At 28.4% G+C, this 25,009-nt stretch overlaps 4 protein-coding genes across 4 annotated transcripts; all 4 read right to left on the reverse strand.

Annotated features, from left to right (window-relative positions):
- Window positions 1-6,619: 6,619 nt before the first annotated feature.
- GO595_001119 (vacuolar protein sorting-associated protein 4B-like) lies at window positions 6,620-7,807 on the reverse strand (the record flags this gene model as incomplete). Its single annotated transcript, XM_067913883.1, has 1 exon — window positions 6,620-7,807. One exon carries the CDS (start codon window positions 7,805-7,807, stop codon window positions 6,620-6,622), a length of 1,188 nt encoding a protein of 395 aa, XP_067778737.1.
- Window positions 7,808-12,659: 4,852 nt separating this feature from the next.
- Window positions 12,660-13,730, reverse strand: GO595_001120 (Synapsin, ATP binding domain containing protein; the record flags this gene model as incomplete). The annotated part of the gene is made up of 1 exon (XM_067913884.1): window positions 12,660-13,730. One exon carries the CDS (start codon window positions 13,728-13,730, stop codon window positions 12,660-12,662), a length of 1,071 nt encoding a protein of 356 aa, XP_067778738.1.
- A 733-nt stretch (window positions 13,731-14,463) lies between these two features.
- On the reverse strand, window positions 14,464-15,540 carry GO595_001121 (uncharacterized protein; the record flags this gene model as incomplete). Its single annotated transcript, XM_067913885.1, has 1 exon — window positions 14,464-15,540. One exon carries the CDS (start codon window positions 15,538-15,540, stop codon window positions 14,464-14,466), a length of 1,077 nt encoding a protein of 358 aa, XP_067778739.1.
- Window positions 15,541-17,025: 1,485 nt separating this feature from the next.
- Window positions 17,026-17,547, reverse strand: GO595_001122 (Adaptin N terminal region family protein; the record flags this gene model as incomplete). Its single annotated transcript, XM_067913886.1, has 1 exon — window positions 17,026-17,547. The coding sequence occupies one exon, from the start codon at window positions 17,545-17,547 to the stop codon at window positions 17,026-17,028; it is 522 nt and encodes a 173-aa protein (XP_067778740.1).
- Between the last annotated feature and the right edge of the window lie 7,462 nt (window positions 17,548-25,009).

Here is a 25,009-nt window from a genome sequence, read left to right on the forward strand (position 1 = left end):
TATCATTAGCTAAAAATTGTATAAATAATTCATTTTGTGTTATAACTTTCCTAAATATTGTACAATATTTAAGGATTTTCGTCCATTTATATTCTTTCATATTAAATATATCAGAAAACAATTATTTGAAATGGACAAAAATCTTTCGAATTAAACATAAGTTTATCATATTCTTTTTCGTTTTCAACTTCTTCAGGTCTTTCTCTTTTAGGTAATTTATTAAATACAATTTGGAATTCATCAATTGCTTGAGAAAATCGTTCAATATAAAGTTGTGAGATATCAATAAAGAAATTATAAATGTTTTTGGTATAAAAATCAAATTTTTGATTTAATAAAAATCGAAAATCTAATTTTTCATATCATTGATAAACAATTTTCGTGTTTGAAAATGATCTTTCAATTTGTTTCATTACAAATTGTGAAAATACTTCTTTTATAAATTGTTGTTTAAATATTATTAATTCTTCATGAATTTGTTTCGATGGAACTGATAAAATATGTGGATTTAAAAACGCTGGATGTATTAAACCATTTTCATTAGTTATATTTTCGGATTTAAGATCATTAATATTCATATAACATTCCGAAAGTTTCGCTGACATTTCTTTATAATATTTTAATGTTTGAATTTCTTTTGGATATTTGTATTTAAGATTAACATCATGATAATAATCACATTCGAAGATTGGTTCCATTATCATTTGCTTAAGAGAATCTTCTTTTGAATATATATAAGTTGTAGGGACATATTCATTATATGGAATTCTTCCAATTTTTTCATATACATTTTTAATAATTTTGAATCGTTCTATTTCTAAATCTGTAAATTCTTGTGGATAAGGAAATTCTTCGGATTCTAATTTCTTCGCTTCAAAATTCTTTAAAATTTCTTCTTTTTCTTTTATAACTTTTCTAACTTCTTCATTATCAAATATCACAGGACATTTTGTTTTATATGCTTCTTCAAGTCGAGTTAATTGTTCTATAACAACTTGACTTGGCTATGGTGACATTTGAAGGAATCTGAGATGTCGTTTATAACTAACAAGAAATTCATCAACAAATCGTTTTGTTTCTGGACTTGGATTTAATGCTGGTATTTGACGTGCAGATCGTTCTGCTTCAAATTTTTCACGTGAAATTCGTTCCTTTTCTGCTCGTTCTCGTGCAATTCTTTCCGATTCGATTTTCTTCGCTTCAATGTTCTTTAATATTTCTTCTTTTTCTTTTATAACTTTTATAACTTCTTCATTTTCAAATATCACAGGACATTTTGTTTTATATGTTCCTTCAAGTCGAGATAATTGCTCGATAACAACTTGACTTGGCTTTGGCGATCTTTGGAGGAATCCGAGATTTCGTTTATAGTTAGTAAGAAATTCCTGAATTGAAACATTTGTTTCTGCAATTTGTAATGTTTTATTATCATTCGTTTTCTTAATAGCATTTTCTACATCGAGCATAAATTGCTTTAAAGGTTCAAATTTTATATTGCTCAAATTTTGGATTTTTTTCTATTTCTTCTTTTGCATTCAGTAATTTATTATAACTATTTATAATTTGAGTATGATTTTGTGTATCTGATACTTTCTCATATTCGATTAAGACATTATTATATTTCTTAAATATTTTTTCGGCCTCAACTTTGAAGTTTTTACAATTTATAATCATTTCAATATTATCATTAAACTCAACTGCAATTTTTTGACATTCAAGTACTTCTTGTAATTTATTTGCAGGATAATATATGAGATCATCAAATTTATCATTGTAATTCATTATTATTTGAAGATTGGTTTGAATTTGTCGGAAAACTGTTGGTTTGATTTCAACATGTTCTGAATTTTTGATTGCTTCGAGCATTATTTCCTTGTTTTTGACAATAAATGACATCTTGCCTGCAAAAAGAGAAATTTTGGAATACCTTGGGAATGATTCTTCAATTTGTTATTGATTTTCATAGATATTTTTGAGTAAGCATTAAATACACTCGTGATTTGTTGCTTTGTTGTTTGCTTTGGAGGCATATCTCAATAAAAATCAAATAAACATTTTTTTTATTATCAAAAAGTCAACATCAAACCCAAAATGGTATTGAAAAATTCAATGGAACCTTCAAAAAGTGTACAAGGTTATTTTCGAGAACTCATGAGTTGAGTTAATGCAAATATATCAATATTTACAACAAAACACACAAAACTTAGCGAAAGCTTACAAGCCCAGGCTTTAAACATTGTACTTAGTCAAAAAATGAAAAGTTAACGTTAATTGATTTAACGTGTTATTAATCAAGGGCAATGTCACTTTAATCACATCTTTTTTTAATGCAATAATGATAATATGTTTCAATAAGTTTTTGAAATTTCAAATCGCTACTTTCTTTATAATTATATTCACTGTTATAACAGATATATACTTATTTTTCGTCTTTCTTCATCAATACTTTACATAATTTTCTTCAATCAACTTTTAAAAAATGTGTTTTTCAATTTTTCATTCACTTCTAATAACTTATTCAGTAATTATTTGAAAATTATTATGTTTGTGATTTTGATTTTAGGCTGGGCATTATATGAATTAATTCATATAATTTTTTAAGTGGAAGGGCACAAATTTTCTGTTCAAAATATTTATCACTTCGAAAAATTCTTAATTTTCATTATGTATTCAAAAAGCTTTTTCATTACAATTTTATAAATCATAATATTGTTTTGTTGTTCTACGCATTACTTCTTACTGTTTATTCTTCATCAAGTTATATTAACAACATTTTAACAATTGATGATGAGTCAATAACCACATTAAATCAAACAATTATTGAAGCACATTTAGGTGTTTCAAATATTAGCGATATCAAAAAATTATATTATATTAAAAAAGGCGTAACTGAAATTGTGAATGAATTATTTAAAAATCAAAACAATTTAGAAGTATTCGAAATATTACATGAAAATTTAATAACAATTGGAAATAATGCATTTCTTGATTGTACAAACCTCAAAAATATCAAAGTTTCTAGCTCAACAACAATCGGCGAATGTTGTTTTTCTAATACTGGTATTCAATCTTTGTATCTTCCAACAGGATTTGTAGTATCTTCTTCTGCATTTAGTAACACATATGCTCTTGCAAATGTAACATGTAAAGCAAAAGAAATCATTGATTACGCCTTTCAGGGATCCAGTTTGTCATCTATAACATTCGAAGATACAAAAGATATTGGCGATTATTCATTTTACAATTGTAGATCATTAATGTCAGTCACAATACCAAGTTCTGTTGCTTATTTAGGAATTTATGCTTTTTATCTATGTTCAAATATCAAATACGTTATATGGGATACATCCATTGATATTGCAGAATCTGGATTTAGTGGAGATGTTTCTCTTGTTAATGTAACAATCAATGGAAAAATTAAAGCAATCAGCTTTGATGCTTTTAATGGATGCAAATCATTGACATCTATTAAATTTCCTTCAACTCTCACTACAATATATTCTTATGCATTTTCATCAACCAATCTCCAATCAATTGATCAAAATTAATTTTGAATATACAAATCTCAAAAAAATTACTGACAATGTATTTTATAATTGTACTCATTTAACTGATATATCATTTCCCAAAACATTACAATTTCTTAAATTTAATGCATTCACTTTGTGCAGACAGTTAACAAGCGTTAAATTCCATAACTCAACAAATCCCATTACATTTGATCAAGATGTATTTTCTTTGTGTGAAAAATTAAATGAAATTTCAATTCCAGAAAACTCAACATATTATGAGAATACATTTCCTGATAATTGCAAAGTTACTTTCTTTCCCACTGTTTTAGAAGAAAGTTATAATTATTTTGTTAATGGAACTTTAAACATTAATGATACGTTAGAAACAGTAACACTTGAAATGATAAATTATATTTTAAATGATAAACATATAAATGAAGTTCTCAAACTTTATATAATGGGATCTATTCAATACATTGAAAATGGTTTATTTGAAAATCAAAATAATTTACGATATATCGAAATTTCAAGTCGCAATTTAATACGAATTGGAGACAGAGCATTTTATGGCTGTACTGGGCTTCTTGGAATTAATATTACCAATGTAAGTATTATTAATAGCTATGCATTTTCAACTGCATCTTCAAATAATAGTTTAATATTAATTTTACCTGAAGGATTAAATGAAATTGGAGAATATGCGTTTGAAAATTTCACTGTAAAAGAAGTAATATTGCCAACTTCATTAAAAATACTTCCAAACTATTGTTTTAGCAAAAGTTCTATATTTAATATTAATTTAGAATATATCGAAACTATTGGAAAACATTGTTTCGATAATACAAATATTCAAATAATTATTCTTCATCAAAATATGACTGTAAATGAATATGCATTTTGTAATACAAAAATGTTAAATATTGTTGAATGTGAATTATATAAATTATCAAATTATACATTTTATAATAGTTCAATAAGTTCTATTAATTTATCATCTGTATCAGAAATTGGAAGTTTTTGTTTTGCTTATTCTGGACTTATATCAATTGAATTACCATCATCAATTAAAAATTTGGGGAAAATGTTTTTGAATTTACAACTTCTCTTCAATCTGCTCATATTAAATGTAATTATATACCAGAGTATACATTTTATTGTTCTGGAATTCAAACAATTGAGTTATCTAATGATGTTCAATCGATTGGAAGTTTTGCATTTAAATATACAAATTTAAGTAATATAACTTTTCCTAATTCAGTTCAAACACTTGGAGAATATATTTTTGAAGGTTCTAAAATTAATTTTTTATATTATAATTTAAATATTAATATCCCAATTGGAAAAATGTATAATGCAAATTCTTTAGAAACAGTAATAATTAATTCAAATATTAAAACTATTGAACAAAACTCATTTTCTTTATGTTATTCATTAAAAACATTAAAACTTCCAAATTCTTTATATAATATTTCGTCAAATGCATTTCAAAACATTAATATTACTTCTCTTGATCTTTCACATACAAATATTTCTTTTATTGGATCAAACGCATTTTGTGATTGCACATCAATTCGAAATATTTCTTTCCCTTCAACTGTAACACGAATATGCGAAAGTGCATTCTGTAATTGTAAATCGCTTAAATCTTTAGAGTTTATTGATATTGAATTAGCACTTCCAATTATATTCGAAAACAATGCATTTAAGAATTGTTTAAATTTGCCTAATTCAATTATAGTTCCTGATAACTCAAAATATGAAAATAGTTCTTTTCCAGATTATGTTTTAGTTAATTTATATCAAACAAATACATTTACACAATCAATTACATTTTCAGGATCAAATACATTTACACAATCAAATACTTTTTCGAACTTGTATACATTTACAGAAACAAATGAATATACTGAATCAAGTTTATATGTAATTTCTGTTTTTTCGATGTTATTTAGCGATACAACTGTTTCAAACACAAATGTTATCACTTACGATATTATAAGTTCCAAAATTTCTTCTGAATCCAAAACGCATTCATTCACATTAATTTGTTCCATATCTGTAACTATTTCTTTTAGCGCATTTGGCACTTCAAATTTATGTACTTTCTTATAATAATTTAAATTCTTTTTATTCAAAGACGCAATTTATTTATTATGAATATACAATTGTTCTCTTTTCAACTTATATAAGTTATTACTCCAATTTCTTTACTGTTTATAAAAATGATTTTAACGATTCTAAAACAATTTCAAAAGGATTAATAATTGGTGTATGCTGTGTGTCTGCTGCAATTGTTCTAATAATTGTTGGAATTGTCGTATTTTTGGTTCGACGCTCAAAGGAAAGAAGTGTTTCAAGAAGAACTTCTGATGTGGAAACTGAAAAAGAAATGTTTGCTGAAGTAGACAATGATATACAATCTCTGGTGAAAAAGGATAAAGATCAATGGCTATGATGTATCGAAAGAAATAATTTCATATATATATGAATAACCACATAATAACAAAAATAAAAAGACTTTGCAATGCGTGTATACATTTATTTTGAATTCGATTTAATCGTATTTCCGAGTTTTTGTATTACTGTCAACTTCAATTTTTACGGTTATTTTCAAAAGTATTCTCACCTGGTGATTAAGGATGAAGTTCTATTGATAATTATTAAAACATGATTTTTCCCCACTTAAATAGAATTTTGAAAGCTCATTTCTATTGTGTTTATATTCCATTTATTATTATATGATTGATATAAATCGAATTGCATATCATCTAATTACTGAAAAATTGTTTTCCATGAAATCAGTAAGCGCTATTTTGGGATTTAGTAAATACTATCATTGGGAAATATATACATGTAAAATATAAAATAATCCAGAAAATTCAGTTTTTTATGGCTTTTTAATCTCTCATCTGTACTTCCTGCGCAGGAACTTACAAATCAGTTAGTATGGAATTTAAACCACAATAGAATGGTTATATTTTGAGTTTGGAATAATGTTAATGTTATCTCAAAACTCTTTTGCTCCTTTCCATAGACACATGTTAACATTTTGAAAAATTTACGTTTTGATTCTATAACAATTTCATTAATTTCTTATTTTAGTTAAGTTAATTACCTTCTTGACCGAATTCTTTTGTCCATTTCTCATATTGAATGAGGTCTTGTTTAGAAACTGATGGGCGCACTTTTTGGATACTCTGGCGGAAGTCATCTATCGTTAGCGAAGGAGGCTTGAGCATCGCCAATTGCGCTGGCGACATTTCGAGGACTGTCATGTGCATTGAGCCTGGCGTGCCCGGGTTACATGGGTATAATTGCCCTTGATATTCAACAAAGTTTTCTGCTTGTTGGATACGGTTCACTGGCGCCATAGCTGCATCGCGTGCCAAAATGTTCATATCTGCACCTGAATATCCGTCTGTCAAACGCGCAATTTCTTGAATGTCTTGTTCAGTTAAATCTGATGGTGTACCTTTGGTCTTAAGTCTTACAAGCGCAAGACGTGCTTCATAATCTGGCAATGGAATATAAATTTTCTTTTCGAAACGTCGCCTAACTGCTGGATCAAGACCCCATGGAATGTTTGTAGCTGCAAGAATTAATATACCTGTCATAGACTTGCCAACGCCATCCATTTGAATCAAAAATTCGGTCTTAATACGACGTGCACCTTCTGAATCATTCTCTGATCGTTCTGAAAGAAGTGAATCAATTTCATCAATAAAGACAATGGCTGGCGCATTATCACGGGCGGTATCAAATAATGCACGAATAAGTTTTTCTGACTCACCAACCCACTTAGAAACAAGATCTGATGTAGAAACTGTTAAGAAGGTGGAATTGTTAGCTTCTGTGGCTGTGGCTTTGGCTAAAAATGATTTACCTGTACCGGGTGGACCATAAAGAAGAATACCACGCCAAGGTGTTCGTTGACCTGTAAAGAATTGTGGAATCTTCATAGGCAAAATAACAGCTTGAATCAAATTTCGTTTGGCTTCTTCTAATCCTGCAACATCTGTCCATTTAATATTTGGTTTTTCGACAAGAATAGCGCTAGAAATTTTATCTTTGAATTCGCCACTTTCATCATCTTTCTTATTACCGCCTTTGCCGCCGCCGGAGCCTTTACCGCCGCCACCTCCAGATCCACCGGATCCTCCATGGCCACCTGAACCACCATTGCCTCCACTTCCACCACCCGGGCGTGCTTTTGATGTTCCACCACCTGAACTTTCTTGTGCTGGAACTTGTTGGATATTATCTAAAGCACTAGCACGTTCTTCACATTGTTGCATACGTTGAATGCAGCAATCTTTTTAAATTTTGGTTCAAAGTAGGTTGATCAGATGCTAACTTAAACTTGGCTTTAGCATTATTATAATATCTTTTGGCTTCAATATAATTGCCTGACCTATCAAATGCTACGGCATTCTGGAGAAGCTTATTGGCTTCCGTCATGTACATCATGCCATTATCACGGCCGCGACTGTTGTGCATGTTTTGCGACTTGTTTAAAATATTTTCAATTTTTCTTTACAACCGTTTGATCCTAACGGTTAAATTTGTTTGGCCTTGTCACTTTTATAAACGACCCAAAACGGTGATGTAAAATATTCAAAAATAACCACAACCAAAAAAGTAATCTAAACCTCCATGACAATTTTTGGAAAACCGCAAAATGTCATTCAAAATGTGGACAAAAAAATACATCGGCGATGCAAGGAAATTCAAAAAGCTTGGAAAGTATGGCGCAAAAAAAAAAAAAATAAACGTCAATTCCCGATGTTTTCTCATTGAAAGAAAAGTTAGTCACAAAATTTTGGCTCTTATACCCAGTTAAGCTAGAGATCCAATTTTTAGAAAAAAATACGATAAATTTTTTGAATCACCGATATATCTATCGTTCGAATAACCAGCAAAAATGATACGATCCGGCAAATCATTTCAAGAATTTTTAGATTTGAGAAGTTAATAATTCAACTATTTCATTGTAACCCTTTTGAGTTGCCCACTTAAGTGCTGTTTTAAATATTTTGAACAATATTTTGATCATTTTAGCTTAAAACACAATCATTGGAAAATATTTTGAATAAATCTCAAATTATAAATATAAATTTTAAACAAAATAAATAAAATTTGTTAGTATTACTATTGTTTTGAAATTCAAGAAGCAAATTGGCAATTGTAGTATTTCCTGTATTATTTGCATACATTACTGCTGTAATAAATAGAATAAATATTTTCCAAATATTATTTTGAAATATAAAATTATTAAAATAAATATTAAATGAAACAATTAAATATTTTTAGCAATAATATCAATTCCTGTTTGTTCTAGAAGTAATTTAACTATTTCTGTATGACCATTTGAAGATGCATAAATAAGTGCTGTTCAAAATATTTTAAATAATTTCCAAATATTATTTTGAAATAGAAAATTATTAAAATAAATATTAAATAAAACAAATAAATATTTTTAGCATTAATATCAATTCCTTCTTGCTCTAAAATATATTTAACATATTCAAATAAAATAAAATAATTAAAATAAATTTTGAATTCTCATCAAGCCACTTTTTGAATTGAAAAAATTAAAAATAATAATTTCGTTCACAATTTTCAATTCAATTTAAAATTTTTATAATTGTAATGTTTATTTAAAAAGCGCTCTTGATATCAAATTTCCATTCCAGTTCTTCATTGCTTTAGTTTGTCATTACTTTTGAATAGACACAGACCAATAGATAATCCATTTTTTATTTTTTTTTTTGTTCCAACTGAAACATTTGCTGATGATATTGTTTCATCTTCAGCTAATAATGACATCTAAAATTTGAAATAAAAAAAAAACCAAAAAACGATATTGAAAATTGTGAGCGAAATTATTATTTTTAATTTTTTCAATTCAAAAAGTGTCTATGATAATTACACCTTCGGTCATCGCCTCAAAAAGTTGCCATCATTATTATTATTTGTGAAATATCAAAATAAACTGCGTTTTTAATCTAAGTTACAATTAGAATACGTATTCACAATATTGAAAGAGAGAAACGATAAAACTTAGTACCCCTGGATGGGGTTTTCCCACAAAAACTTCATTAAATTGAATAAGAATGAAACATAAATTTTTAATCTAAGTGATTTGATAAATAATTGACATGTAGTTGGAGGTCGACCAATCATTTTTCCAATTTACACCCATTGAGGCCATACACCTTCCAACATGCATAAATGTCTAATTTTTCTTGTTCAGTTAGAGGAATTATTTTTTGCATTGGTAAAAAGTAAACGGTACTTAACTCTATCTTTGAAAAATTGACATACCATGGTATTAAAACTTAGATTAAAAATTTGAGTTTATTATTAATAATATTATAAAGAATAATTAGATATCTTTAGCATCAATGTTAATTCCGTTTTGTTCATAAAGTAAGTCAACCATTTCAAAATATCTATTTGAAACTGCTGAAATTAGGGGTATTATAAATAATTTGATTAAATTACGAATATTGTTATTTAATTGTAAATTGTCCAAATATATACAGTTATGAAAAAAAAGTGGTAACGGTAAATTCAAATGAAAAAATAAATTTTTCACGAGATATATTTTATATTTTCATCATTAATTATCTAAAAAATATTATATGGTATATGTCATATATCATTTTAGGATTTAAAATGTTATTTTCTCATCACATCATTTGTTTAATTAAGAATTAATAAATTAAATAATTGATGATTAGTTAATCACCATCAAATGTTTTCTGAGATTTTTCGAAAAAAAATTGTTTATTTATCCATCCCCATTTTTGTGCTTTTTTTCTAGTAGACATAAATTTCTCTGGATAGTTATAATCCCAAATTTCTTTGAATACATTATAATTTTCAACTTTTTGACGATTTGATATAAAGTAATCAACATCATTTTTTTTAAAAAAAATACAAATCCAGTATGTTTAAATGAGGCATGGATATTTGTTGAACATGTGCTTAATTCATAAGCTCGAAATATCTGATATAAATGTTGAAGTTTTGGATGAAATTCATCATTATTTGAAATATATTTTTTGTGATTTCCTAAAATATCAAAAAGTAAACGATCTAATACTTGGAATAAATGAGAAGGAAGAGGAGTATGAGTAATAACTAAAATCATAAGTTTTGCAAATTTTTTGAATAGATTTTCATGAAAAGTAAGTCTACTTATGATGGAACATTAAAATTTAATATTAATAATTTAATTTAATGTATTTATATAAATATATTATTTGAGAAAGTGGCACTGTATATTATGAACAAATGATTTTCTTATGCCAAGATATCGACTATACAAATGATTTAAGTTATGATTATACTGTCGAATTTATAAAATTCCTAAATCAAAATACTTCAATTGATGATATTTATAAATTAATACTATATTTTACTATCAAAACTATAAATAATGTATTTGATATATGATATATGTAATTTCATGCATAATTTAGTAATAGAAAACGTAAATATATTGGTGTCAAAAGTGATTTTCATACAAAACCAACTGTATTATATACATATAATTGTAATGAATCTACGTTTAACATACAATTTACATCAGATGATCAACATCCAATATATCCAAGATATTGTAGATTTATTATACAACTGATATTTATTTATATTTAATTATAAAAAATCTATTGTATTAATATAAAAGTTTCTGTATAATAAAACTTTTGCAAAAATAAAGGTTGGTTTCAACATCAGATAATGACCTTATTTTTTTTTATTTGCATATTTCCATCAATTTCTTTATTGGATCATTACTGTCATAACATATATCACTGTATTTCTCATTAACATGATAATAATATTCACCATTTCTCTCTCAAATTATCTGCAGATTTAATATATACCTCATTTAATATTTTCTCAACTTTGAATTGATCTAAATTTTTACCAATATAGCCCATATCATTTAATTTATTATAGTCATCTTCAGATATTAACAAAGAATCTACTATGAAATAATATATATCAGATACTAATTTTTTAATATTATTAGTCTTATTATGAAAATAATATAATACGAATCTGGCAAATTGTGTAGATGTATAATGTTCTCTATATGGTTTTATAATGTAGACAAGATCATTATCATTATATTTGATAATATATGATGCATATTCTTCAATATATTTATTTATATGTGTGTTATTTAAATATTTCATAGTAAAATTAAATGGTTTTTTGATAGAATTACCCCAACAACTATTCATTATAAATTTAATAGTAGTTTTCAATTCATTATGATCTTATTTTAATGACATTCTGCTATTATATAATTTATCAATAAATTTTTTTATTTTAGTATTTTCACGCTACATGTAGCTCCAACTTATAATTCTCATTAATTCTAACAAAATGAATGACATATTAGACTGATAGTTAACAGTCAAAGCTATAACCGATACATTAAGTTCCCAAGCAATAGGCGGATATACAATATTAATAAGTTATAGTAATAATGGTAATATAACAGTGAATAGTATCAATAATATTTCTACAAATGATAGATCATTAAACACACATGATCATGACGATAGATATCCATCATTAGATCATATTCATAGTGATAATTTAACTAATGCTAACTTAGAAGGTATTAATAATAAATTAACCTGAATATATTATAATGAAGAAACAATCACTAATGAAGAACAAGAGAATATGACTGAAAAATTTACTTTAATAAATCAAGATCTTATAGTTAATGGTACAATTAATGAGATTAACACAGAAGAAATAGCTTTAGTTCAAGATGGAATTTTATCTCCCGGAGACGCTATATCTTCTGAAAATGAGATTAATATATCAACTGTTGACGGAGAACAAAATCATAATTCTTCATTAATTAGTTTCCCAAATGGTAATCCTATAATAATCTTGTGGATTTTTCCCAATTTCACAGGGATAGTTCAACCCCAAGCCCATCCCAATGGGAACCCCATTTTTTCAATACTTTATTTAATAAATTTCATTTTTCCTCTTTAAACCGAAACATTTTCCTCATTTTTATTCACCAAATGAACCTACAAAACTTTCTTTGCTTCACATTCACACAGTAATACTTAAAATATCTTAAATCGATGGGTTCGTTTGTCTGATTTACTTCTTATTCTTCTTTTTGTCTTTCTTATCCTTTTTCTCTTTTTTGTCTTTTTCCTTTTTGTCCTTCTTGTCTTCCTTTTCCTTCTTTTCCTTCTCTGGCGGCTCGCTTACTTTCGCGCTTACATTTTCCTTTTTCTGGAATTTCGACAGAATCAAATCCCGTAACTTCGCTAATGCCTCGTCTTTATGCTCTGGCGTGAATCCCTGCGCTGAACCATTCGTTTCAAGAATGTATTCCTTGCCATCCTTTCCGATAATGGTATCAATGGAAAATGTTTCCATGTCAGGGAACTCTTTTCGGATCTCTTCGACCCACATTCGGTACTTCGGTGTAACTTCGATGTCTTCGCGGACATTAGGCATTCCATGATTAACTTTCCAGCCTTGTGAAACGCGTTTATGAGCTGAAATGTAGTCTGGCGCAATGAATGCTATGCGAACTTCGTATTCACTTTCGATTAATGGTTCGGCGGCGGAATAGTGATTATTGATGGCAACAACTGTCTTAAGATCTTGGAACTGATCGTTTTGTGTGATCTTCATTTTGCCATATCCTGCGTGTGGATATGATACCTTGACTACAAACGGAAGTGATGGCGTAAATACCATCTCAGTGTAGTCGCTATAATAAGTTTGTGGAATAACAGGAAATGTATCATGCCCAAGTTTGCGTTGGAGATCACGAAGACGTCCCATCATTATTGGTCGATCAAGATCACAGAGAGTTGCATAAAATGGATTAATAAGTGTAACTCCTGCATGATAAAAACCATAGAGGATATTCCTATAATCATTGGATGTACCAAGGGGACCAACATAACGGAAAAGCATACGAATAAGAACAACACTTGGTGTAATTACACGTTTCATTTTTTGTTTTTCTGAAATGGGATACTTCGATGGCATGAGTGTAACATTTACAGAATCGGGAAAAGAAGTTAATGAAATATCTTCCCACATTGCTTGCTCAACGGTAAAAACATCAGCACATTCTTGGCATACATCATACCAATTTTCTTTAGGGCCAGAAATCACAAGAACAGTTGGAAGGCGTTTTTTCCCTTGCATCGTCAAATTAATTTGTTTACAGGAGCAGGACCACCCCAAAAAGTTGGAACGTTTTGAGTTCAATTGTACCGGTTTTAATTTTTTGAATTGATGTCTATCGTCGGGATGTTATGCTCACAATCGGCGCTACTTCGTTATGAAAAGTTTGACTTGCAAGATCACTTTGAAATTCATATTTTTCATATTTCGAAAGTATCCAATATCTATTCACTAAGTAATGTATAATCATCATATATAGAAATATAACTAAAAAAAATGGACGATTTCATAATATTGAACAAATGTGTCGAGAATTTCTGGGTCGTAATATGTATCACAAAGAATATCATTAATGCCTATATGTTATCATTACTACTGAACTTCGAAACGTCACCATATGAATTTCAGTCTTACCAATTTTTTGGAAAGTTTCGATTTTTCCTTCGAAAGTAATCATCCTGGCAGAACGATTAAAATTCTCACAAATGTACAAAATGACATTTATTTGATGAGTTGTTGAGTTCTAAGTAGTTGATTTATGCAATTTTTTGAATTTAAATCATAAGTAAAATAAGAAATGCGGATAATATCCATCAAAAAAACAATGATTTTCTTAAAAATGATCATTCCAAAAAAATTTCAATTCTATCGTCAAATTAAAAAACATAATATTAAACATTTGGCAATATGGCTGCATTACCAAAACTTAAATAAAAGCAAAATTATTAAATTTTGTTTGATGAATTTAGTTTTTTTAATTTGCATCAATTATACTTCCAGCAGTTTCTTCAACACATTTACCAAGAAATGAGTTAACTTCCTCGAATATGCTTGTGCTAAAGCAAACAACATAAACATCCAATCCGGAGATCTTGATTACATCCATATTTTCTTCGATTGCTCCGCATATCAAATCAAATGGATTTCTAAACACGCCACCTCCGAGTAGTGTTAAGTATAATTTATTCGATCCCGGTCTTCCAGGGAATAAAATAGAGTTTTCCCATGCTGCCAAAATAGCCGCCCGATATTCAGAGGAAAGTAATCGTTTTGCCACCATCAAAGTAAACTCATTCTTTCGAACAGTCGTAACAAAGTTAAATGCAGCAGCAAAGATATGGTGGACGATTCTGCCTTCCTCAACGAGATAAAATTCACCTTTTTTTGTTTGCGATGTTGTAATTTGACAATTTCTATGAACACCAACTGGATAATTATCAGGATTAGACCAGTCAAAGTTGCTGGATTCAAAAGCAGTTGTGTCATATATAAGAGGATAACCATGAGAAACTTCAAATGGTGTTCGAGCTAATAATTCAATTTCGGTTTCAAGTTGGCCAACATTGCCATTTGGTTGCTTAACAAAGTAGTTACGATAAACAATGGCTGGACCAGAGCCTAGGGAACAATATGGTCCTTGGGTACCATCATACACATAACGGGTTACCCCATTATGCGCTGTTTGATATGGACTAACAAACTCAAGACAGTTAAAATTAGATGCAGCAAGGTAAGAGGCACCGTCGTTTTCAGGAAGACCTTGGTTTTGAAGAACATCAATAAGTTCGAAATGTTTGGATAGGTGACTATCACCCTTAATTAAATGAAGCTTACCACCATTGCGAGGTTGATCTAATAAGTTCTTAAATGAGGAAACTGTGCGAACTTGAAAGTTACCAGCTTTATATTCCTTTCCATTAACTTTTGATCGTAACACTGCTGCATCATCGTGTTCAATACACTCAATATTGTCATATATTTTGGAAACATCTTCCTTAAATCCGAAAAGTTTTTCGAACCATTCATGGGGTGGGAACGTCTTGTTTTCCATGGAAATTTGGTAAATTTGAAACTGTCAGTTCACTTTTGATGAATTCAATATTTTACATGTTTTTGCTCAAAAAACATAACCGCTGGGATTTATAAACGCCACTTTTTGTAGTTTATTCTATCGTTCTCTATCGTTCATTCCATTGGTATCGGTTTAGACATTGATTCTTTTCTGTCATATTAACTTATATTATTTATTTTAGAACATGAGACATTGAGTTTTTGCTTTTACAATTAGAGTCGAGTTGTATGACAATAAGTCCCTTGAAAACAAAAATCACTTGTATCACCCACGGAAAGAGTTTGGTAGATTCAACATGATTTTTAGATATATTTTGTTTATGATAATAATCGCTTTATAACTCTTTTAAATATGAAATAAAAAAGTCTCTGGTGTATATGATGGTGAAGTTTGTAATATGTTTCGTTGATGATAATGGTGATGTTGCGTTTGGTAAAATTGCAATTACAGGTGGATACACTGAAATTTATCATCTTTGTGAGAATAATAATAAGGTATTCTATCGAAAATTTCATTTAAGTATAGCAACTGAGTTAATTTTATCAAACATTCCTTCTTCGAATAAATTAAGTTATTTAGGTATAAAATATATGAACTCTTTTGATTTCGCATTTTTTCATTTATATTAAATTATAGTATAAAAATTAATGAAAATATTTTAAAGGAATCAGTTAAATTTGGTAATATATACCTTCTTAAATATTTGTTAAAATCATATGAAATTCCAAAAAATATTTTAATATGTGCATTTTTGGAAAAATAATGAGCTTGTTAAACTTATTTTAGAAAAAAATGATGTTAATATTAACACTAAAGATCTTTATTCGTTTTATAAGTCGATATTTTAAAATAATATTTGGAAATTTTTTAATATTTTATACAGCTATATATGCATCTAAAAAAGGACAAAATAAATTTACATACGTGCTTGCCATATTATTATAATTTCAGGTGGCAATGAATGAGTTTAAATCCGTTTATGATATTTAGATATTATTTAATGCTTATGTGTGACGAGGGTTTATTAAAATAATCATCAATAATTTTTTTTCCTAAAAACACATGACGATATTTATCTTTACCACTTCCATATCTCCAATAATAGAATAATATTCAATGAATAGCTTCAATTCACACAACTAAATGAATAACTTGGATTCAATTTCTCTCGCTTTTATATAATCTCTTGATTAGTAAGTACACTTACGATTTGTTTTTGCATTCTAAAAAAACTTTTAATTGTTTTTTACAAACAATTTCATCAATTAATTTTACACACACATGATGGTTTATTTATTTATTCCACCCATTTTCTTCCCTTGCTTCTAACTCCTTTGCGAGGGAATTAGCCAACTCTTCCTTGCTCGAGCTGATCTTTATTTTGATTGCTTTCTTCTCCGCATCGAGACACAGAGTGCACAGTACGTCATCGCCTTCTCTTGTCTGCGAGAGCAATCGCTTTTCTTACTCGCTGTTAATGATTGTCGCTTGGAAAATATTCGCAAATTTCTGTAACACATTTCTCGCTTCCATACTTACATTGTATGTGACTTCTGACGAGAATGTGCATTTTTCAATAAATGTATCAAGTGACGATTCATCAGATGGAACAAGGAAATAAGATGGGAAAACAACTATGCGGGTTTCAAGTGAGTCAACACCGCCTCCATTTGGAACAATTATCAATTTGGCCGCTTGAGCTAAATAAGGATTATCAACACTGATAACAAAACTATGCATAATGGATGAGCTTTGGCCGATTCCAATAGTTAACGGAGATATATCTACCGATTTGATATGAGATGTTTCAATAAGTGTAAAACCAATTGAAGGTATAACAGAACTTGATTCGTTGTTGATTTGAATCGTAAACTCAAGTTGGCCGTGCTTATCTAAGGGAACAATCTTAGATATGCTAATAATAATTGATTGATTACGAGCAAGAATCTTATGTCTAGAATTTGGTGAAGGCCCTGTAATTGGCATATCAATGTCTTTTGGTTCAGCATTATTGTCATTTCTATTATGATGTCTTCTTTCTTTTCTTTTGATCCATTTAGTTCTTCTGTTTCCTCCCACCTCATTAAACTTTTTCTGAGATTAACTTGAGAACGATAAGCCCAGGAAAAAAACGGTTATCCCACATTGTACGTATTTTTCTCTAAATAATTGTTGGGGGAGATGATAAGCCCATTTCCCCAAGATTTGAATGCATTTTGTTCGTCATAGCATTCAATTTTGACAGAAAACCGTCTCGGGAGACGATAAGCCCATCCCACCCTACGATATGGGATAATTGAATGGTATTGAAAAAATTATTATTTTTATTAAGCTTATAGAAAAAATCTAGAAGAGAGCTCACCTTAATCATAAATAAATTTTGGATCAAATCAAACTTTATTTAATCAAATATCGACGGAACTAAGAACGGATGTTTCATGGCATTTTTTGCCTTTAATCTTGATTGGTGATGGTAGCAAATACATTTATCGATCAAATCTAAACCGATTCCTTTTCATTCTCTCTAATATGAAATCTGTCCACTCTTTTCCTGACTTGTTCTTTAACTTATTTTTGGCGAGTTCAATACATGGGGTTATAATTTTTCATGTAGGTTTCATATTTTTGGCTTCCAAGGACTTCAGCAATAACCTCTATGATTTCCATGCCAGCATCTCCATCACTTATTCTTCTTACAGACGATGATGAAAAAAATGAAAAGAAGAGTGAGATTTTTTTTTTTAAACATTTGAGTTAGTTTTTGTTAAATCCCATCTACCAGCGGTTATGATGCAATTCCTAATACAAACGATAGAATTTTGAATATAACGATAGGACTTTTCAGAATAAAACGATTAAAAATCGATTTTTTTTAATTTCAAAGTTCTATCGTTTGTCAAGCGATTTTTGACACTAACCGTAAACTTTTGGGCTACCCTTAAACGATTTTATTTTTTGGGCAAAATTTTTGGCCCCGGGCCAAAAATTTTGCCCAAATTCACATGATTATCTATAATGTTTGATAATACATAATATAGTTATGGTATAAGTAATAATGATGAGGAAATAACAACAGAATACTATTTTACAAAACAAATGATTATTGAAAACGAAGATATACACGAATTTTAAATGAGATCGTTACCTGGCGGTGGAGTCGGTGAATTCACATATAAAGAAAAATTCGTTGATAGTATATTTGAGATAATAGATACATTTATTACAGCTGCTGATGCAGCTTATTCTATAAGCCAAATTGTAGATCAAATAAAGAATTATGGTTAAGCAGGATTTCTATATAATAGTTCCGGGATTAATTTGAAAAGTTAACTTTTCATTAATTAATCATACTCATGATCAATATCTGACAAATGATAATTTAACTGATATAAAATAAGCTTTAACAAGAATATTCATATAATGAATTTGGTGAATGAAACAAGATTGATTAGAATTTAATTGTGGGTAATGATATTTCATGTAGAATTATGTCAGCAAGTCGTGATATCAATGTTGAATGTAAAAACTATGTGCTAATAAATTGGAATTTGTACCGCAAAACATCACGCAGAAAAAATTTTTCGACATATTCTGATTATTATGTCGAAGTTAATTGTTCATCAAAATTTAAAATTAATAATGATACAGTTTCTAAATGATCTATTAATATTGAATGATGAGACATCATTAACTGTAAAAATAAATAATATGATAGTTGGAGAAGTGACGACATTATTGCTGTGTTTCGAGAGTAAGCGCTCAAGGCATTTTATGCCGTTTCGTGATTAAGAATTTCTAACGCATTATCTGAAATATATTGTAACATTTCATCTGTAAATCTTTCTGTTAATTGTTGTTGAACTGCACGCTTGATTTTTTCATCCATGTTATCATCTGATAACACAATAAATTTATTTCATCATTTTTTAATCGTAAAAATATGAAATTATTATGATATTAACTTAATTTTTTGATATCTTTATTTTCCTCCGTTTTGCCATCAATTTTATTATTATAAATTATTAAACTATAATTATGCTTTGAATGAAGCCGTTTAATGGAATTTAGTTCGAATATATTAGATATAGAATGTGATGTTTTTTTAAAAAAAAACCGATATAGATATATTTCTCTCATGATCATATTTTCCATAATAACCTGTTATTAATTGAATTTAGTCATATTTAAGTCGATTAATCTTAAAATAAATAAAGTAAATCCGAAATGATGTTGTAAAGGTATTTTCGTAATGTATTCCTATTATGTAGAAAAGTTTTTTACGTAATTAGGATTCATTTCTCAATCGTAAAAATATAAAATTATTTTAAAATTATGTGTTATTATTTGCTCCTTTAATTTTTGATCATTTTCGAATAATCCTGCATCCGACACATGTGTCAAATATAATGAGGGTTACTGGACCTTCTGACATTTTTCGGCTTAGCTTTGACATCACCAAAAATAATGAATATTAATAATGTTTCATAATCATTCCACAGTTATTGGTCAACAACGTTTGAGTCAAGATATTGTCTCTCAAGTTGTTCATTAAATTCGACATTACTTACATAATTAATTCTGCGAATTGATGTTTCGACATCAAAACCTTTAACATTAATTTGGTTCTTAATGTAGTGCAAAAGTGATTCCATATATCTCTGTATTACTGATTTAATGGGCTTACACAACTCGTCAAAATATTCGTTCCCGCGATATTTGTTATTTGCTTCATAATATCTATTATTCTTTAATCACCTTTTTCTTTTTGAACAGGATTCGGATTATTTGTGCTCATAATATATAATTCGCCCAAAAATCTATTTCAATTTGAGCAACTTCTTTTGTCTCTTGAACAGTTTTATTACGTATTAATTTACGTTTCATCTTATTAATATATTTGAATTTTTCGATTGCTTCTGGCGGTTCATTAATGTTGATCACTAAATGACGACCAATCATAGCATTTTCAATTGGTTGAATGATTTTTCTTTCGGAATGAATTTATTGGGTATCTCAAAACTAATGTCATATTTGGATTTGTTATTTATATTTTTTTCTTCATTATGAGATTTTAATTACATATTAACGGCATCTTCGACGTATGAAGTAATTATGAATCCAACAAAGCTTATCACTATTTTTATAAAAAATGGAAATAATTTTTTATTTATGTATTATCTATTTTCTTTAATTATTTAAAAATGATAAAAAATAGATAGTCAAAACTCATTTCAATATATGATTCAAACACACATGGAAACACATTAAAACATATCAAAAATGATAAAAATTGATGATAAAAATAGTGTTTTCCATCATTTTTTTAATGATCACAACAAAGCTAAGCAAACCTACAGTAGGTTTAGCTATTTTCATTTTATCTGTTATTTGTGTCGGATGCAGAATCGAGCGCATTTCCGCTCCGAATATTTTTCTTCCGACATCTCACCATCTATGACAATAATAATGAGCTCATTTGAATTAAACCTTCGTCGCGAAACCACCTATCGACATTAATGTTTCTCTTTTTCCCGATAATATTTTTTGCTATAAATATCGATTGCCAAACCCAGATGTATGAATATATATTATCAGGAATTTTAATCCATTATTTATAATATATTATAAATTTCTTTTTTGACGGCGAATAGAAATAATTATCAAACCCGATCCTTTTATATATTATCACTTCAATAAAATTTTTTGGCAGTTCATCAACATACTCATAAACTATTTCTTTATTTGATGATTTGTTAGAATTATTCTCAGCGTAAATTATCAACTCTGTCATCACTTTTGATTTTATTAATATGATCTATTTGTGTTTTTGTCTCAGGATCGTCGTTTTCTATGAATTGAAAAGCAATTGCTTATAATTCTACACTTTGTTTATATTAATATCTCCAATTCAAACGACGATGAACATATCCTTTTTTTGTGTTATCGATTTATTTTTTTTTAATCTTTTTATTACTTTTACGGAGAATTTGATATGTAAATTCTGTGTAAATTTCATTATCATCATAGACTACACAATCAACATAACCAATCTTTCTTTAGTCAAATTGAAAAAATAAATCATTTCAAAATTAACGTTATTTTTCGATTCTTCGAAAATGATCAAAAATATAAAGTCATAATGATCGGGTAAAATTTTACCAGCATATGATCTCACAAATGATATCACTCATGCTTCTATTAATGCTTTAATTGGATCATTCTATGTTTGACAATATTGTTTATGTTTTGACGTCAGATGGTAATAGTATGTTCCGTCAGCATGCCTTTCGATCCGATTTTCCGCTGATTTAAAATATACTTCTGTAAATTCATGTTCGACCTTAAATTTACCGAGTTTATCTCCAATAAAGCTTTTGTCTTTCAATAATGCGAAGTCTTCTTCCGACACTAATGCGGAATCGATTTTCGAATAATAAATATGTGCAGTTTTCTTGGAATTATTCATTTTGTCATTAAAGTTATTTGCCACACTTCTCGCTAATTGTGGATAATAATAATGTCTAACATAACTGTTAACAGTATCAACAAAATCACTGCGTGGCTGAGAACATTGTTCGAAACTGCATTACTCATTATTATAAGTGTACTCCGATACATACGACGCAAATGTTTCGATATAATTATTTACATCATTCGTACGCTTATGTTATATATTACTCCTCTTCTTTATTGAAAATCACCAAGAGCTATTCATCATATATTTAATCGTTGTCGCCAGTTTGTCATTACCTTTTTGTTTCGCTTCCATTCTCTTCTAATATCATAATTCGATATACTCTTTTTTCATTTTTGTATTATCTCCGCTAAAGTTTCCATGATCATGGGGATATCTGTTGGAATGCTTGTTACGCTTGACATATAAGCTCCATTAATATCAATATAATATAATTTGCGCAGCGGAGCAGTTTTGTCTGCGACCTGCTTTAGATGTATTTGCTCCAAATCGTTCGAGGAAATACTAATTCACTTCGAATATTTCCTGCAGTATTTCCTTACAATTCATAAACATAATCAAAACATCCGTACTCATACATAATCTTTTGCATTAAGTCATCAAATTTATAATATCTGGCAACATTAATTTCAACACCTAACGAATCAACCAAATCCTGCACTTCTTGCAAACGTTCATGCACTTCATTCTCTTCAAAAGTATATTGATGAAAAAATTCTGACGAATCAGATTTACTCTTTTCACAAACTACGGCAACTTTTTTTTTATATGGATAAACAATCTTTCGAAAACTCTTATATTTTTGATTCTTTCGCTCCTGACTTTAACATAACTTATTGAATGTCTCTCGATCCATTGGAACCGATAATTTTCTTTCCTTTATAATCTATTGCATTAGTTTTCTGATGCTTAAGCCTTTCTTAGTAAATCTCCGATCCTTGAGTATTCGGCGAATGAATACCTTTTATCATCAGATTTTGGAACATTAATTTTATTTGGTGGTTCTTAGATCTTGGATCCTCATTTATTCTTTCATAATTCCTTGAATGAAATTCAGTAACATTAACAGTATCATATAGCATAGTGATCATCAATAATGATTTTAACATATTCATCATATCTTTCTCATGAATTACTTTTTCAGAATTTGTGAGAGCTTATCATCTTTTTTTCTTTACGTATCATAAATTTGTTGTTGACGGTGATCATTTTGATATCCTATATTATAAATAGCATCGAGATTGATATTTTGTGATGTTTGTAATAAAGCTATTGATAGTAATGGATTCATATTTGCCAACATTTGTGATCTCGCTGATCCTGAAGAATTATTGAAGCTATTCTCCAAGTATATGTTCCAGGTGCTTATGTAGAATTATTATGATTTGCAAAATCTTCAAACCTCCCTGTTCTCAAAACAGCACTCTGATATGTCACATTATCATTTGGTTCATGTGTGTTAAATGATGGTGTAAAAGTATTAGGTTTATCGATAATGTGAATATAACTATGAGTATGGCCATTTACTGAGAAAAAACTTACATTAATATAGTTAATAGAATTACAATTTATATTACCATAATTTCCATTAAAACTGATATTATTATCATTATAATTAAGTTCACCAAAATATAATGTATTACCAGGAGATCTAATTCTCCAACTATAATCACTATTTAGATCATTACTATCGTGATACAATTCCATTACACCATTATTTTTGATAGTGGCTATACGAGGCCATGGCCAACGTCATTATCCATTTCACAATCATTAATTTTTACGTTGATACTTGTTTAAGATACAAAACTTGCGATGGGAATTATGTAAGTATATATGAAAACGGTAATATAAGGTGTAATCACATTAATGGAATTGATACTAATGATATTTCATTAACAAGTCATAATCATGATTTATAAATATTTAATATTGAATCTTAAACAAGTATCAATATTATCATCACAACCTACATTAGTTTCTATTACACTACAATCATCACCATGGGGTAATACGCTAATTTCCATTCTGATAGAATGACCTGCCACAGCATCTGATTTATAAATAAATAATCCGCTATAAATATCATTACCCATCATTAAATCTTTATCGATCTTAGTTCATTGACCAAATTCATTCTATGATATTCCTGTCATAGCTTTATTTATATTGAATATGGTTTCCAGGCATGTCAAAAAAAGATTTTAATAAATTATTGAAAGAGAGTCATGCTAGCTGTTTTGATGTTGATCAGATGTGGAATGAATATTATAAAATCAAAGATCAACACACTAGATTCAATATATGGATAAAAACGAGAAGAATTACCTTAACTTTACCGCACTGAAAACAAAGTGCAACCGATAATATTGGATCGAGCCTCTGCGAGACAAACAAGATTTGCCTGATAGTATTGGAAAAAAATATAATACTTTCATATATATATTCATATTCTATCTTAATATTAATATGAAATCATACGAGGAATATATCAAATTTGAATATGAAGGCAAATATAAGGTTGTTAATTTCAGATATTCTCATTATATATCAACAAAAATAGATATAAAGGCTCCTATGAAAAAACAATATATTATTATCGTTGAGTATTACGATGATAAACTCAATAAACTTACTAATATCTAATTATTTGAAGTTGATAATGAGTTTATGAATGCTGAGAATGATATAATTAAATTCATCGAAAATAAATCAACATGTAAATGTAATAAAAGCAAATTCAAAATAAATGATCTAAATGAGTGTTTTGATATTCTAAATACAAATAACACTAGAAATCTCGATAAAAATCCAAACGAAAAAATAAATGATAAAGATATGCGCGTGAAATTTGATATCTAAATATGGCTTATATATATGAAATTAATAACGAATTAATCTGGGACAGATTCTTTTTATTAAAATAAACTCATTCAGAAATAATGATAGTAGTTTAATCATTAACATAATTGT

Source organism: Histomonas meleagridis, assembly GCF_020186115.1.
Source record: "Histomonas meleagridis strain 2922-C6/04-10x chromosome Unknown contig_12, whole genome shotgun sequence".
Taxonomy (NCBI): domain Eukaryota; phylum Parabasalia; order Tritrichomonadida; family Dientamoebidae; genus Histomonas; species Histomonas meleagridis.